Below are 18,044 nucleotides of genomic sequence, written 5' to 3'. Positions count from 1 at the left end.
CTACAAAACACTCAATCTAAACTACAAATACAAGCTACATTACACAATTATTTACAAATGCACGTTCAGGCTAAAGCTAAACACAAAGGAGGCCCTTAGGCCTCGCGTCCCGCGATATCCTAGATCCGGTCGCCAGCGCCACCCACTTGCCTGCCAGTGCCTGCGTCTCGGTCGCGTCCGGAGTTCTTAGAGGCCTCTTGCCCCCTGCCCCACCGAGTATATCTATCGATGGGCGAGGAGGTTTCTCCTCGCCTGCCACGGGGGCGCCTGCAGCGCCCTCCAGTGGCTAGGAGAGAAAGCGGCGCGTCGGGAGCCGAATTCGAGATCCCGATCGACCCCGCGGCAACACGACCATGTGATCGTGTCGCGGCCAAGATTGGCCGAATGGTTTGATGGGCGCCCTCGTGAATTCACGGTGCGCCATACTCCCCTCTCCTAAAAATCGAAGTACGCCGGAATTCAGACGTACGGCTAGGCTGCTGGGAACACCGTCGCTTGGTTTGGCCTGGAGACCCCCCACACGCACACACACACCGCTGGTCCCATGGGTCGTCCTCACTGAGGTCCATCAGTTCGCCCGAGACCTGGGGTGCGCGGCCACCACACACCTCGCAGTAGACTGTGTCGACTTCGGCTTGGCGGCGGCCTCCGGGGCAACGGGGTCCTTGAGCAGTGTGCCTGGCCACCATGAGACTGGCCCCTCCACAGAGTGGTGCACCGGAGAGGGACTGTGGTTGCGACCCAGCTGCGACCGCCCTCCCGGAACGATGCGGGGCTGGAAGTCCAGTGTCACTGAGAACTGCACCCCGGCGTCCTGCGTGGCGTCGCAGACGTCCCACAAGGCTCCCCGAGCTGTGGTTCCTGCCGGGGAATACGCTGCCAGAAGACGAGGAGCTCAGCCCAAGCTGGTGTTTGTCCAAACGGCGACTCCTCTTTTCATCCCTCCCAGAGAGGACCATTCGATGCACACCAAGTTGCGTCTCGAAGCAGCAGCCGCAGGGGCGATGACGCACAAGAAAAAACAAAAAACAAAAAAAAACAAAAACATTCAAAGCACAAACAAGAAAAACAAACACTGAGGGTTCCGAGGCACCCTCCCCCCACCCACAAAGAAAAACAATAAAAAAAATGCCGGGAACGTCGATTTCGGATCGCTCCCCCCTCTTCTTCCCTTTCCCGGGCCACGCACTCTACGAAGTTCCGATCCCATCGGGTTGCCTCTGGCTACGCGTGTTGTAGCTGTGCCGCGGTGGTCCCAGGAACTCCTGAGATCGTTGGCGCCCGCGAATGCCCCTTTGCGGCCGCTTGACCGGCTCATCCCCTTCCCTGGGGAAAAAGGGTTTCAGTTCGCCGATGTGGACTGTCCCGCGGACGAGATCAGAATTCTGGTCCCTCAGCGTGTATGTCAGTCGAGACTTCTTGGAATCGATGACAAAGGGGCCAACCCACTTGGGGGCCAACGCCGCCGAGAAGAACTTACTCGCATCGCTCTGCACGTGACTTCGCCGCAGAACGGTGTCGCCCACCTCGAACTGCGCATCGCGGTGCGCTTTGTCATAGGTGTTCTTCTGCTCCGCCCGCGCGCGAGCCCTGTTTCCGCGGGCGGCGTCCAGCGCCCGCGACAGTCGCTCTCTTGTGCGCGTCGCGAAGTCCTCGTACGAGGGCACCGCTCTGGCCGCGCTCTGTCGCGGGCGAAGAACCGCATCGGTCGGCGTAGAGAGTTCTCTGCCGAAGTTCAAAAGCGAAGGCGTGAACCCAGTGCTGCGGTTGAGGTTGGACCGCAATGCAAACGAAATCGAATCCAAATGCAGATCCCAGTCCCGCTGCTTTCGAGCATACGCCCCGAGCAGCGGCTTGATGTCGCGGTTCCGCCGCTCGGTCACATTTGCTTGTGGATGGTAACACGAAGTCTTACAATGCTTAATCCCGAGGGCCTGGCAGGTTGCCGCGAAGACTTTCGAGCAAAATATCGAGGCGTTGTCACTCACCAGTCTCTCGGGGAACCCGTAGCGACACCAGACCTCGGACAGCCTGCTCAGGACTCCCTTGGCTGTCACCTTCCGCATTGGAAACATCTCGACGAATCCGGTGAAGTGGCAAGTGACTACCAACACATGTTGATAGCCTCCGCTTGACCGCGGCAGGGGTCCCATCAAGTCGCAGGCCGCGATCTCCCATGGCCGCGTACTCACGATGGGCTCGAGCAGGCCGGGTGGTCTGCCGCCCCTGGGCTTGCGCTCTTGGCACACTGCGCAGCTACGGACATAACGGCACAGCTGCCCCTTCATGCCCGGCCAGGTAGCGAAACGGCGCAGCTTATGCCACGACTTCGGTGCACTGCCATGACCGTCCGCATCGTGGTAGTGACGCAGCGCTGCCACTCTGAGATCGCGGGGAATCACGGTCTTGAACGACTCACTTGAATCGCTCTCTTCCGGGAAGTAGCGCAGCAGGACGCCGTCCCCATCGATCAGGTAAGACTCCAGCTCACCTGCTTCAATGTCTGACTCCTGGGCGGTGGCACTTGGCCCTCTCGGTGTTCCGGAGTGCCGGAGCGTCTTTTCGCCCGTCTGGTCAGGATCCATCTCTTGCCTGAGCCGGTCGAAGATAGCGCGACAAAACGAATCGCTCTGCTGTGCTTCGTACAGTTCCGTTCGGTTGAACGCCGGTCCCAGTGAGGTAATCGCCTCAGCCAGCTGCGCGACGCCGCCACAGTGGGGAGCGGAGCGAGAGGCGGGATTTCCCGTCTCCTGGGGGATGGCCCCGCCTCCGTAGTCTGCTGCCTCGCGCGGTGGGGGATCCACGGGTGCGCGGGAGAGCGCGTCGGCCACCACATTTGTCGTGCCCTTCCGGTACCGAATTCGGTACTCGTACTTCTGCAGTGTCAAGGCCCAGCGCGCCAGTCTTCCGGCGGGTTCCTTGATTCGGGAGAGCCACGCGAGGGCCATATGGTCCGTCTCGATCGTGAATTCCGTCCCCTCGACATAATGATCGAACTTCTTAAGAGCAAAAATGATGGCGAGGCATTCGCGCTCACTCACCGTGTAGTTCTTCTCCGCCGGGTTCAGCGCCGATAATCGACGCAGAGTCTCGATGTTCCGTTCTTCTTGGGCACCAAAACCACCGGGAATCCCCAGGGTCCTGATGACCGGCGAATGATTCCCGACTTCAGGAGCTCATCGACTGCGGCATCTATCGCTTTTCGCTTCGCCAGGCTCACAGGACGCGGATTGGACTTCCAAGGGCGTGCGTCCCCAGTTTCAATGCGATGTTGCACCTGCTTAGTGCAGCCCGGCTGTTCGGTGAACATTTCGTCAAAGTTGTGCAGCAAAGCCGCCAACCTCTCTCGCTCTGGTCCGGACAGTCCATCGGCATTGGCCAACGGGTGGCCCATCTCGTCGCAGTGCTCGGCGGAGCTCGGAGTTGGGTGACTCATGGGCATGGCGTCGTCGCGGTCGGTTCTTTCCTGTTCTGTCGCTTTTCCCAGCGCTGCCGCCATGGCCCCCATGGAGCGCTCTCGGAAACTTGAAAGGGGTGCATGTGCCCCCTCTCGGTACCCGCCACTTGCCACGTCAATGATGATGCCAGTGTGGGCCAGGAAATCCCGTCCCAGAATGATGGGCACTGTCAGCCCGGCCAAATGGACGAACCGCTGTCTCTGCGCGCGTTGATTCCAACGTACCACGAGACGCACTGCTCCCCTCGAAGTCGTCGACCCACAAGCCAACTGGAAAGTGGTCTCCCCATGCCTCACCCGAACGGACTTCTGTTGGAGATGCCTGAGGACCTCGTCCCCAATTAGCGACGCACTAGCCCCGCTATCCAGAAGAGCTGCGAACTCCTTTCCCGCCACCGTCAGGGAAATAAATGGGGCCGCGGTGCTTGTCGCTGCTCCGACTCGATACGCCGTCGGCACGCACACGGTCGAAGGGGTGTCGGGGACCCGCTCGTTGGTCTGTTTCGCCGCCGATAACTTTATCGGCGGCCTCCTCCGTTTCCCGGAATCTGTCCTCGAGGTGACGAAGGTGGTCCTCGAAAGTTTCCGAGTACACAATGATGTCGTCCAGGTACGCGAGCGCGTGCTGCCACTTGGCATCTCCGAGCACTCCGTCGATCAACCGCTGAAATGTCATCGGTGCACCTGTTAATCCGAACGGCATCCGAGTGAACTCGAACAAGCCTCGGTGACACACGAATGCAGTTTTGCTTTCGTCGCCCGGGCTCATCTCCACTTGGAGGTAGCCTTTGCTTGCGTCGAGGGTAGTGAAATACTTCGCCTTCCCCAGATTCGAGATGATTTCTTCGATGCTCGGAAATGGATACGCATCTTTTACGGTCACCGCGTTCAAGCGCCGATAATCGACGCAGAGTCTCGATGTTCCGTTCTTCTTGGGCACCAAAACCACCGGGAATCCCCAGGGTCCTGATGACCGGCGAATGATTCCCGACTTCAGGAGCTCATCGACTGCGGCATCTATCGCTTTTCGCTTCGCCAGGCTCACAGGACGCGGATTGGACTTCCAAGGGCGTGCGTCCCCAGTTTCAATGCGATGTTGCACCTGCTTAGTGCAGCCCGGCTGTTCGGTGAACATTTCGTCAAAGTTGTGCAGCAAAGCCGCCAACCTCTCTCGCTCTGGTCCGGACAGTCCATCGGCATTGGCCAACGGGTGGCCCATCTCGTCGCAGTGCTCGGCGGAGCTCGGAGTTGGGTGACTCATGGGCATGGCGTCGTCGCGGTCGGTTCTTTCCTGTTCTGTCGCTTTTCCCAGCGCTGCCGCCATGGCCCCCATGGAGCGCTCTCGGAAACTTGAAAGGGGTGCATGTGCCCCCTCTCGGTACCCGCCACTTGCCACGTCAATGATGATGCCAGTGTGGGCCAGGAAATCCCGTCCCAGAATGATGGGCACTGTCAGCCCGGCCAAATGGACGAACCGCTGTCTCTGCGCGCGTTGATTCCAACGTACCACGAGACGCACTGCTCCCCTCGAAGTCGTCGACCCACAAGCCAACTGGAAAGTGGTCTCCCCATGCCTCACCCGAACGGACTTCTGTTGGAGATGCCTGAGGACCTCGTCCCCAATTAGCGACGCACTAGCCCCGCTATCCAGAAGAGCTGCGAACTCCTTTCCCGCCACCGTCAGGGAAATAAATGGGGCCGCGGTGCTTGTCGCTGCTCCGACTCGATACGCCGTCGGCACGCACACGGTCGAAGGGGTGTCGGGGACCCGCTCGTTGGTCTGTTTCGCCGCCGATAACTTTATCGGCGGCCTCCTCCGTTTCCCGGAATCTCCCTTGTGCAGTCGCTCCTATAGTGCCCGATTTCGTGGCACCGAAAGCAGCGGCCTCGCCAACCTGGGATAGGATTCTCCCCAGTGGGACGTCCGATGCGCTCACCCCTTTGTGGCAGCGGGTCGGCGGCAGCCTGCTCCTGGGCTGCGGCGATCCGTGGTGCGCCGGTCGGACGGAATTCCGTCGCGTGGACGGCCGCGCTCCCTCCTCGGCGCGATCCTGGCTCCAAGGCGTCATCCGTGAGCTCCCAGGGATTCCCGCTCGGCTCCCCGCTGGCCTCCGCCATTGCGGCCTCCCCCCGTCGATACCCACGTGGCACCGGCCCCTGCCACGCGCATCGCGGTTCGAGCGTGTCGATTGGTGCTGGGGGAAGGTGGTACCTGCGCTCCGCCAGTATGTCGGCCTGAACCCTGCGCGCCTCCTGTGCGAGCTCACTCAGACTTCCGAATGGGCGCCCACGCAGATACCGCGAGAAGGTGGGATGCGCCTGCCTCACCACCCGCTCGACCTGCTCCTGGTTCGTAGCATTCGGATCGGCGATCTGCAGGAGTTCCTGCATTGCCCGCAAGTACTCTCCGAAGGGCTCAGCGGGAGCCTGCGTTCTTTCCTCCAGTTCCCTGCGCATTCTTGGCAGGTAGTCTGCCGGCAAGAATTCTTGTCGGAAGAGGGCCGTGAACTCGTCGAGTGTTCCGGCTGACTCGCCCACAAGGCGATGCCACCTGGCTGCTGGGCCTACAAGAGCCACCGGCAGAACTCTGCCTAGCGTCTCCCTCTCTGTCAGGCCGGTAGCCTTCCGATATCGCTGGATTTCCAGCAAGAAGTCGGTCGCGCTCAGAGCTCGATCGCTGTGTCCGCTGTACTCCGGCACCGGAATGCGGATGAGGGTTCTTGGCGGCGGCGTTTGCCTCTGCATGCTCTGTAAGGCCTGAGCGAACGCCGCAACCAACGCCGTGGATTCACGGGACATCTCCGAGCTTTGCGGCATAGACACGACCGGCGCTACCGTCGGCGTGTCCGGACTCGGCGCTGCGGTCATCGCCGCGCCGTTCCGCTCCGCCAGCCCCGTCGATGTAGCGACGTCGGCCAAAAACATTAAATCCGTGAGGGCGAAATTACCCGTGGCCATCTCGAACAGTTGTTTGGACGTACCCTTCCCACTTTCGCAGTGCCGCGGTATAAACTCGCCAACCAGGGGGACCGCCCCGCGTGAACTTCCACGCAGTGTCGTCGACGGACGTTGCGACCGTAATTACGGCTCGCCTGCCCCACGTTGGGCGCCATTTGTAGGAAATCGCGTACCGCCGCCGATTCGCCATTTCCCACGTGGTCCGTCAACAAACCGAGTCCAGCCTGGTTCTTTCACGGGAGCGGGATTCCGCTCCCCGTTTATTCGTACAATAAAACACAACACTACAAAACACTCAATCTAAACTACAAATACAAGCTACATTACACAATTATTTACAAATGCACGTTCAGGCTAAAGCTAAACACAAAGGAGGCCCTTAGGCCTCGCGTCCCGCGATATCCTAGATCCGGTCGCCAGCGCCACCCACTTGCCTGCCAGTGCCTGCGTCTCGGTCGCGTCCGGAGTTCTTAGAGGCCTCTTGCCCCCTGCCCCACCGAGTATATCTATCGATGGGCGAGGAGGTTTCTCCTCGCCTGCCACGGGGGCGCCTGCAGCGCCCTCCAGTGGCTAGGAGAGAAAGCGGCGCGTCGGGAGCCGAATTCGAGATCCCGATCGACCCCGCGGCAACACGACCATGTGATCGTGTCGCGGCCAAGATTGGCCGAATGGTTTGATGGGCGCCCTCGTGAATTCACGGTGCGCCATAAGCTGTGAAGACGCCTGCATTGTGCAATAGCCCGAGTATGAGGCCACCCTTTCCGTGTAGAGCTTGGCTCACTACATCCTACTCTGATATCAGAAACTTAACGTTGCAAAACTTCTCATTGGCATCTGTCAAAGACTACCACTCATCACTGGAAATTTGAACGTCAACGTCACTAGTCGAGAAAACCAGTGGTTCCTCACATTCCTCCCCGTAGAATTCGGTTTCCGTGTACCATCAGACGTAAAGCAACCCACCAGTCCTAACCACACTTGCTTGATTTAGTCTTAGGATGGGACGTTGATTTATGTAAAGTATTTTTTCTTTACTGTATAATTCAGTGATCATTATTCTGTATTTTGATTGAATAAATAAAGGCAGAATATATACGCACACAAGCGTATTACAATGCGCCACAAAAGGTGTCGCTGCAACATCTCCGCAGATTAAGGTAAAAACCTGCAGATTTTAGGGGGATCGGAGGCCGAGTGGGCTAGTGCACACCCGCTCGGAGCACGTGGAGCGAAAGCTCGCGCTGCAGAACCCAGGGATCCTGGGTTTGAGCCCCATCCCTGCCCGTTTCGATCTGGATGAGCATCGTACCGGCGTGCGGTCGTGTATCACTACTACGTGGTGCACGTTAATAGCCGCGTCCCACTAGAGCGACAGACAGCAACAAACGACAGCGACACACGACAACGAGCGACAGACGACACCGACAGACAGCCTGTTTGTTGGAGTCCGCCGTCCCACCTGGCGGACACGACGCAGAACACGGGGACGAGGAAACTTGTTTCCTAGTGGGACTGGAGTTGTCAACAAAACACTTCAAAATACACAGACAAACAAAGTCTGGTGACGCGGTTTTCGTGTTTTGTTCTTTGGGCATAAAAGGCGCCGACAAACACGGTGAAAGGGGAGACGATTACTTTATTTCTTCATTAAAGCTTCCGCTTGCCTTCATTTGCCGTTGGCGACTTTCCGTAAACAGTCGTGACAATCGACACCAAACTTTTTCCGAACTAGAAATACCAGAATCGTTCTTTTTTTGGGCCATTCGGGGCATTCTAGGTGAGCGCCACGAAGTTTCACGCTGATTTTGAGGATGTTTATAACTTCATATTCTAATGATCGCGAGGACAAGCGCTCTTTGATGGACAATGTACGGTATCCCGATTATCACAGAACGTGATGACAAGTCTCTCGTCTGCCGGAATAACTTGCCACGGAACGTCGTGTCCTACTTCGTGGCAGAGTTGGGCAGTATCGCGATACAAATGTATCGCGATAGTATTTCAGAAATACATTTCGTATCTGTATTTCTGTATCGCGATACATTTTTTTTTACCAGTATCTGTATTCCTGTATCGAAATACATTCGGAATGTTTCTTTGTATCGCGATACAATCAGGATGAAATGTATTTCGTTACAATTCTTGAGAAATACTCCCCCCCCCCCCCCCCCCCCCCGAAAAAAAATAAAAATAAAAAAAGTAACAAGGCCGAACGCATTTTTTTTTTTTTACTTCTAAGTTCTAAGGGCTTAGAGTCAAGGAGATGCTGGGGTATTGTTACTATGCTGACCAAGGTTCCTTTTGATTCTGCAAACTATTTTTCTATACGTCCTCTTCTCTCTTCTGAGAAGTGTTGCGTAGTCGGGGACCCGAATCAGGTGGCGTGCCAGGAGTGGAGTCAGAGCATCTTCTGCCGCAGGTCCTTAGGTAGGGATTTCTTCAGTCATTGTTTCCCGGCAACCAATGTCCGCTGCTAACCGTCTCTCTTGCCTTAGCGTACAAAGTACACCCAGCCGGCAAAGCTGAGTCACATTCCGTTGCAACACCAGCCTGGCGGTGGTTGACCTGAAATAGTATACGAAGACTCACGCTGTGAAGTTTAACACATATTCGCATGCATCTACGGCTGCGCCAGTAACATTGCACGGCTCAAGGGTACGTCATCAGCCGACGTGAACGTATCCCGCTGCTCTGGTGATCCGAAACCCAGAAAGAGGCCAGAAGTGGCCTCGCTGTGCCATCCCAGACTACGTACTCCTGCGACTAGTCTCGAGACCGCTGTTTCTTGGACAGCTCGCACCTGTGCCGGCAATATCAGCACGCAATCCACGAGGTCTTTGTTTGGATAATGCTAGGCAAAACTTGAGGACTGCAATCCGCGCGTCGGTGGCGGAGGGTCGGTAGTAAGGACCTTCAGAACAGGGATGCTACCGTATCGTTTTTTCAACTGTAAAACAGAAGATAAGACATGTATTCCAAGATGCTTCAGGTGGTCCACTATTCTCAAAAATTACAAATGATACTGCATGCAATGCACGATCTTCAGCTAGGTAGCCTACAACGACAGTACGCATTGACTTTTCATACAGCAGCGTGGTAAAGTTTCATGTTCAAGCCACACCTACAGATAAAGAATTCCAGTTCATTCCACCGTGACATAATGTGATCAATGTTGACAGGATTCCCTCGTCAGACAGACAGGATCTCATGAAAGGGACCGCGGTCAGCAATTGTTGGAATGTTTTTTTGGGCCCATTGAAGACTCCTTGTCGTCCGAAAGCACTTCCTTCAAGGCAAAGTGCCAAGCCTACAGGAAAGTAATTTCGGCATCGAAAACATCCACTTCAAACTTCAAGCTTCATCTTAGTTGGCGTCTCAAAAAATTTGGAAAATGTATTGCAGTATCAGTATTTCTGTATTTGTATTTCTGCACTCCCTAAAATGTATTCCTGTATTTGTATTTCCAAATACTTTTTGCCTCTTTTTAAAATGTATTTCCGATACGTATCGCGATACATTTTTACAGATGTATCTTAGTATCAGTATTTTAGCTACTATTTCAATGTATCCCAGTATTTGTAGTTCCAAATAAATTTTTGAGTATTTCTGCCCAACCCTGCTTCGTGGTGAGCGGTCTTACTTTGGTCAGTCCTAGCACATGGGTATATCCATCCTGATGCAGCGGCGTAGACTTCGGCATCTTGAAGCACCACCTCGCGCACCAAGTTTTCGCGAGCAAAACCAGCCACAGCGAATTCCCTTTCGCAACACGACCACCCGGTGCCAGCCAGCAAGCCGCACCCGCAACCACTACGTGCAATCGATGGACCGGAAGTGCGGGGCCGGGAACGAGGAGTGGCCGCCGAGGGTTTCTCGTTCCGGGAGGAAGGGTTGAAGGGAGGCAACAGGAGGCATAAACGGGCGAGGAGGATAGGTTTGTCTCCGAGAGATGTTCCTCAGTGGGACTGCTTGCTGCGCTTCAAGTCCAACGACAGACAAGAACTCGTCCGTCGTCGATCGTTTGTCGGCGCTTGTCGGCGATTGTAGTGGGTGTCGGTCGTTGCAGTGGGACATCATCGGCGACACGGAACTTTGTGGTGTCGTCGGACAAAAACCGGTGTTTGTCGCTCTAGTGGGGCGAGGCTATACGGACCCCAAGTTAGCGGTTGTACTGCACTGGCTAAATTGCTCATCTACTTCTGGGACACAGGATGCCCACTGAGGCAGACCACTATCTAAATGAGAATTGCTGGATCGCGTTTGCCCGCTCCGCGAATGCGGCCAATGGCGGCCATCTTTTTTGTAAAGTTATATTACCTCTAGCCAAGGTACAGCTGCTGCAGCCACTATCATCCATTCATGGCAGACAGCGTTGTGGCAGTTGTGGTGGCAGGCTGCCATCAAAATAGCGTGGGTGATATTTCGTGCTTAAGTGAAATTGTTTGACGAAAAATATTTTTGAAACCAGGCGTCAACGGTACCCCGATCATTGAGGACCTGGTGAAAGTTTCACGAAATCGCAGCACCGGGGAAAAGCAGCACAGCACGCATCGAAAGAAGCATCGAAAGAAGCATCGAAAGCAGACGCCGGTACGGAGTCTGCTTTCAAAGCGAGCTGCGCTGCTTTTCCCCGGTGCTGCGCTTTCGTAGAACTTTCGCGGAGTCCTCAAAGATGAGGCTACCGTTCACGCCGTCTTTGAAGAGTCTACTTCGTCGAACAACTTCAATCAAGCACGAAATATAACCCACCGTACAGCGTACTAGACCCACGGCTATTTTATGGCAGCCTGCCGCCATTGCGCTGTCCGCCATATTACTATGATGGCGAGAGATAATATAACTATACCAAAAAGATGGCCGACCGTGGCCGCATTCCCGTCCATAGGCGGAGCTGGTCAAATGCGATCCAGCAAATAGACATAGAGATCAGTGAGGCAGACTAACTTCCGGCTGTATAAACATACACACAACAATTTGCTTTTGCTGCAGATTTTACTAAGATTATATGCATATTAATGATGATTATATTAATCGTATTCGCTGAATTTATTATCTGCTAAGAAAAAAACAGATTCTATTTATAATAAGGCCAACCTAGGATTTCATCCATTTCGCTCGCGTATAGGACTCTAAATTCTCTATACGAGCGTAACAAAATAATATATATTCATGATATAACACACTCATGTGCACGGTACATTCACGAACCCTGGCTCCCGACATTAAGAACGAAAACACTTAACTCTGACTATGTCATCTCTAAGTGACGACACTCTATAACTAAACTCGACTTTACGTAGGTACGGTGTTCGTGGAAACCCCCGGGAGGGATAAGAACTGCAATTTGACCCTCACAGACCACCAAACTTCATGTAGGTACTTCGATGTAGCTTTACACTTGGGAAATTACGTTTATTTTATAGTAAAAACTAAGACTTCCTTCGATTTTTCCCGGCGAAGCGGGCTCGCCGAGCCCGCTCCGCCCCAGCCTCTGTCGCACGCAGACCCGAGTCGGCTTGCCGCTTCTTGCCCTGCATTTCGGTCAGCAGAGCTAGGAGCTGCTTCCGCTCCTCTGTCTCGTTCGCCCGCTTTGCATGCTTAGCAGCGGCGTTCGCTGCCTCACGCTGCTTTCGTTGTTCACCGGTTTCCCGCATTGGCTTCCGCCCCGTGACGCCGCCTCCCTCTCGCCTTCGTCCTTCACTACTCTCCTTCTCTCTACGCGGCGCATAGAGCAATATGGTAAACGTAAAGAGGGAGGACACAGAAGCCGATTCGCGGCCCAGATAGTGCGTTTAATGCCCTCCGCTACGTGGCGCTTTTCTGTAATTTCGTTAAAATTAGTTAAAACTCTTTCCGTGAGAAGTATTCATTTTTGAAAATGTTATGCTTTAAAATTCTGTAAAGTACTTAAAACGACTAAATAGTTTTAATTTAATATGCCACAAAAATCACGTGAGGAATGGCGCCTGCCACGGCCTGCCGTGTGCCTGCTTGCCTCTGCTCCTCCGTGCGTCGTTCGTCCGTGCCGTGCGTGCCGTCCGTTTGTGCTTTCTGCTGCAGGCGTGTTCGGTCGGCTTTGTATCAAACAAGGTGACGCATGACTGCCCGCGTGCTCGCATGCTCGGCGTGAGTTTGTGGAGCCGACCGGCTTGAGCTTCTCGCGCTGTTGTTTCCGTCGGGCTGTCGGGCTGTAATCGTGTGTGCACCTTGATTTTCGATGAGATTTCTTTGAAAAGGGACTTGACTTATGACCCTGAGAACGACATTGTCCGTGGATTTACAGATGACGGTGTTGAACGGTGTTTCAGATAGATCCTTGGTTGTTGTGTTGTGCTCTCTGGAATTTCCAGGAAGTGTGTTGAGCCACTTGCATACACTGTTGTGCACACTTCAACACCGTTTTCTGTTATCCGCAGTCTCCTCAATTCTCTCATTGCAAGAGCTTACGACTGGCTTCACAGTAAAGGTTTTGGTTTGTGATCAGGGGGCTTCAAACGTAAGCTTGGCCAACCAACTTGGTGTGTCTGTAGGTAAGCCGTGTTTTTTTGAAGTTGATAACGAATATGTTTACTTTATCTTTGATGATGTTCCGCACCTTATTAAAACAACCAGGAACAATCTCCAAGCACACGAATTTGCATTGGAAATGAGGTCATTGAGCGTATGGTCCCATATTGTTAAACTTTATCGTTCTACCCATGAGATGAGGTTGCGACTGGCTCCGAAACTTTCTGAGAGACACATTTTTCAAAACCCTTCCAATAACATGAAAGTAAAACGTGCCGCACAGGTAATGAGTGCCTCAGTCTGTCTTACAATCCTTTTCATTGTTTATGAAAAGCAGCTTCCTGAGGCAGCCATGACTACAGCCTATTTCTGCGATAGAATGGACAACTTTCTAAATAGCTCACAATTCAAGAAGACAGGGCCGAAGTTGCGTCATGCCATTCTGAAAGGAAAATCTGAGGTATTTGATTTTCTTCACATGCAACTCAGATGGATTTCAGCATGGAAGTTCGAAAGTAGGATGCAGTCACAAACCATCATAGGGTGACATGTTACCATAAATAGTGTCCTCATACTCTGGGAGGAGCTTTCAAATAGCCATGACTCTAAGTTTTACACGACACCTGCAGCAAGGCCCACTTGAGAACATTTTTGGAGCTATATGACAAATGCAGGGCTGCAATACAAACCCGAAGGTGTATCAGTTCACCTCAGACTGAAACAGCTAGATGGCGATAAAGAAACTGTTCAAACTGTCAAACAATGGAAACATAGAGGATGACAAGGCTGGACCTCTTGAAGGAGTTGTCAATATTTTTGCATCATGAAAGTTCAATTGCAGACAATGTGGAATATCTTCCAATTGATAACTTCCCGCCACTCGAGGATAGTTCTGAGCTGACATCAGACATCAGGTTTAACATATTTGATGACTCGTCCACTTGTTACGTTAGGGGCTATTGGATCAAGCATTTCCTTGAACTGACAACCCACAGCTGTGGCTCTTCTCAGCCACTGAGGGAAGGGTCTGACAGCTTGGCAAGGCCTCACTAGTACTTTCTTGTTCTAAAGCATATCAGGTGCCTCGAAAGCTCTTCGGGAATCTAATATACCATCCCAGGCTTTCTTTAATTTCATTCAACAACTAGAAAATCGCTTTCTTGCCGTAATAGAGAGCGTGGCGCATGTTTGAGGAGCGTGTGCTGTCTTGTATCGCACACTTTCAGGTCTGGGTAGCTTGGGCATTGCTTAGAGTGCCACAAATGGTTTTTAAAAATGTTTTGCAGAATACGCCTGTGTTGGTATGTTCGATTTTTTAACCGGAACCTGGACAAAGTTTGGTTTCACTCTTCAGTTGCTGTAAAGCAACTAGACAAATTTAACTGTTAATAGTGTATTAACGGAGGTGGTTGCCAAATCAGAAACAAAAAGTGCGTATTAATTGAGCGGTGCAGCTTGCATTCGAAAAATTGGTTTCCCTTATTTGCAGCAAATGTGCATCACGGACCTTTTGCAAAAGTATTTATCCACTTTCTACAGAATTTCTATGTAAAATAGTGTATAGATGCTATAGATATTAGAAAGAAAATGTATCCACTTTTGTATCCCCTGTTTATAGTTTTTTAGCCGCTTTTTTGAGCCCTACTTTCTTTCTGATCAAATGTATTTGTAGGAATGTTTAGGAACGCTGAATATTGTCAGATTCCGAATAGAATTCTCAGTGTTTGGTATTGACTCGCCCGCAGTGTGTTTCAGGCTATGCCAATTGTATGTTTTATAATAGCCGGAAATTGGGAATTCATACTCTTCGCTGTGTGCTTTGCACTCTTATTATACTCTTATGACTGGTAATGACAGTGATGTCTTATTTATTTCTGAACTTACTTCCCGAGCCCGAGTCGGCGTGAAAGCGAATGGACAATTCAGCATGTTCCAAGTGGAACATTTTTGTTAACTTGGTTCCGCTAAAAATCTATTACGATGTGTACGATATGCCGAGCTCCTTCATATTCCTTTATTTTTGTGACTATTATTATATGTTTCTTATAAAACATGCAGAGCGTCTGAAGTAAAGCGTGTATATACGAATGCGGTCCAATAAAATATTTTCGAACCACTTACTGTTGTTGTCCCCAAAATGCTCCACCAGTCAGGAGTCAATGTGGAGGTTGTGTAACATCAATGTTTTACAGTAGAAAAGACAAACAAACAAGATATACTGATCTGTTTTGTGAAGTAGAAATGTTGTCTTGCACATTTTGCACGGATTATATCGTAAAAATTAAAATAAAACTGCGTTAACATTAAAAAAGAAAAAAAAAAAAAAAAAAAGAAACAGCGGCTCCGGGAGCCGAAGGGCTCCCGAGAGCGTAGCGAGGTAGCGAGCAGCGACGCAAGAAGGAAAGATGGAGAGAAAGAGAAGGGTACCGCAGAAACCAGAGTAGAAACGCCCAAACCGAAACCGAAACTAACTTGACCAGAACCGGAACTAGATTGTGTTTAATGCCGCCCGCTAGGAGCGCTAGCTGTCACTCGTCTATCTGGTCCGCTGGGGCCTATGGCTAGGGCCTATGGCAGTGTCCGCTCTTTACCTTGTGTATATTACTCTATGTGCGGCGCGCTTCCCCACTCCACTGTTATGTCCGCAGGTGGAATGCGGTAGCTTTTGCCTGTCATGTGCGTACTATTTGTAACGCATTAAGAAAAATCCCACTCCGGTTGGTAGTACTTCTGAGTAAAATTCAGCAGATACAAATCAGAAGTAAAATCACTGTCATCTTAAGGTTTATGTTTGTTTTAAGGACGCATAGCGAGGAAACACTAGCAGAAATTCTCTACAGTACAAATGAAAATCAGTGATTTTTATTTTAAAGCGATACATTAACCATGGTTGCACAGTGGAGCCTGCTACCATTACCGGAAGGAGAATATAGCTACCATCAATGGTTGACCACTTAGTGCATCATTCAAGCAGAATTCGTTTGGTAGCGGTCATTTCGTCAACATAAAAAAAACTACGCATACCTAGTGAAAAATATAATTTGTATAAGACATTTGTTTATTACATCGGCGCATATGATCAAATAAGATCATATAAGAACATGTCAAAATCAAATAGGAACATATATGGTGATGTAAGCAACATATAAGGTTTTTTATAACTTTTTATATAATCTCATATTGCTTTTATATACTCTTATACGGTTGTCATCTTGTCTTATATGATCTTATATTATTATATGTGCTTACTATATCAAGAAATTGCTTGTACAAATACGATTTATTTTTACTAGGGATTTAATTGTAAAATTAAACTGACTCGTAAATAAAAAAAAAAAAACAAAAAAAAAACAGACATTTAAGACTGCTAACGTGTCGGAATGCGAAAGCATTTTTATATCTAGCGTATTCCTACAAGCTGCGCGTCGTGCTGAGCTCAGCTCTGCAGCCTCTCCGGAGTCCGCCCGGGCGGCTGGGCTCTGCTGGTTCTGCGGCCGGTCGCTGCCTCTTACCGGCGGCCGGGCCGCTGCGCCATGGAGAGGGCTTCTCTCTGGGTGGCGTTCCTTGGAACTACGCCGCGCGCCAGCCAATGGGCTGGCTGCTACAGACTGCAGGCTGCGCTCCACGGGACAGGGGAATTTAGGTGCCGCTTGGCGCGGCTTCAAAAGCTGAAAACGCCGATTCGCTCCATGGGACAGTTAAGGCTTTCGCATTAAAAGGTGATAACGCAATTCGGCGCTTTATTTGTGCGTGATCGGTTTAGCTGGCGATAGGATGCCCCGAAAAAAAAATGACGAGCGCCGTGACAACACACCTTTGGCGCCGCGTTATTGGAGATGTCGAGTCGTAGCGTCGCCTGCGGTCAGACGTAAAGTCAAATAGAGTATTATAGTAGTACTTCGTGGGGCTTACTGTGGCCCCGTGAAGGCCTCAAATGACGGAGTGCTATTGAATACAAATCCTTATCTTAAAAGAGAATAGTTGTTGTGACTGTACCCACTACTTCATATAAGGAGCTGCGTGACTGCCCCTTTAAAGAAGAAACCGTCTTCGGTGGGTTATATTTGTGTTTCTGTGTGTGTTTCCTTTTACCGTCGTTACCTGGATGAGTTTTCTCGCACAAAATGTCAAGCATACATAAAAACACGATTTAGGGTGATACTAATCGGGCGCATATATTTTACTATGAAAAGAAAAAAAATGACTGACTATAGCCAGCAGTTAAAGCGCTCTCTTGAAGACCGAGATGCGATGATCGCTGCAATATTTTCGAGCCAATTTATGTGTACAGGTAACTGAGGAAGGTGACGTGGCTATCGTTCTGCATTTTGCGCCCTCGCAAATCGCACTTCAACGAACTGATGGTGCTGGTAACACGCATTTTGAATTAGGTGATCTTTTGGGAGACGAATGACGAAAATTATTATTATTTTTGTTTTACAGAGTAAACGTTGCGATGTCCAACCTGGCTGCCTTCTCGAGAGCATTTAGTTGCCTCCCTGGAAGAAACATGAGCCCCTTTAAAAAGTGCGCGGTGTGGTGAAGTGGCGTCGACAGAAAAGAAAGAGGGAAACGTACACGTTAATTCGCACTTCTTGTTCTGTATGGTTTCCAGGTACCCGTACAGTGGTTATTAAGGGCTCGTCAACACGCAGCTTCTCATCATCCCTAGGCTTTCAATATAAAAATACTTCAACTCAACGCGCTTCAAACTATCCGCCTTGTCGTAAACACGTCATCATGCACGACAGACTCGCAAATTACCAGGTTAATGTGTAAAGCTTTTGCTGGTTATTCGAAGTACCCTGGAGGCTCGCTCTACTAAGATTTCGGTAATTACGATGTATACCGCCCTTGTCGATAAAAACTTTGACATCTTTTCACCTAGAAAAATATCTGTAATTTTTTTTTTACTTTTCCGAAAAATAAAAATCTGTGATATATAAGAAAGAAGCAAACAGAAAACAGATTGAACTAAATCGTTTGCTGCGCGGCGTAGATACCAGAAAACGCACTGATAAAATTAAATCTAAAACAAAGGATAATAATAGTGCGTTTTTCTTGCATCTACGCAGCGCAGCAAACTATCACAATGTCTAACCAACAAGCTAAAATGCAAGCA

The 18,044-nt window shown here is 51.0% G+C and overlaps 1 protein-coding gene across 1 annotated transcript; it reads right to left on the bottom strand.

Moving 5' to 3' along the window:
• Positions 1–3,935: 3,935 nt before the first annotated feature.
• Positions 3,936–6,415, bottom strand: LOC121835914 (the record flags this gene model as incomplete). Its single annotated transcript, XM_042290459.1, has 2 exons — positions 5,316–6,415; positions 3,936–4,005 (listed from the first exon to the last, which is right to left on the bottom strand). Coding segments are annotated over exons 1-2 (1,170 nt in total), but the record flags the coding sequence as incomplete, so codon positions are not given.
• Between the last annotated feature and the right edge of the window lie 11,629 nt (positions 6,416–18,044).

The sequence above is a fragment of the Ixodes scapularis genome, unplaced genomic scaffold (assembly GCF_016920785.2).
Source record: "Ixodes scapularis isolate PalLabHiFi unplaced genomic scaffold, ASM1692078v2 PGA_scaffold1__304_contigs__length_218370807, whole genome shotgun sequence".
NCBI classification, from domain to species: domain Eukaryota; kingdom Metazoa; phylum Arthropoda; class Arachnida; order Ixodida; family Ixodidae; genus Ixodes; species Ixodes scapularis.
The sequence above is the reverse complement of the archived record's forward strand: the minus strand, read 5'-3'. Positions and strand labels throughout refer to the sequence as shown.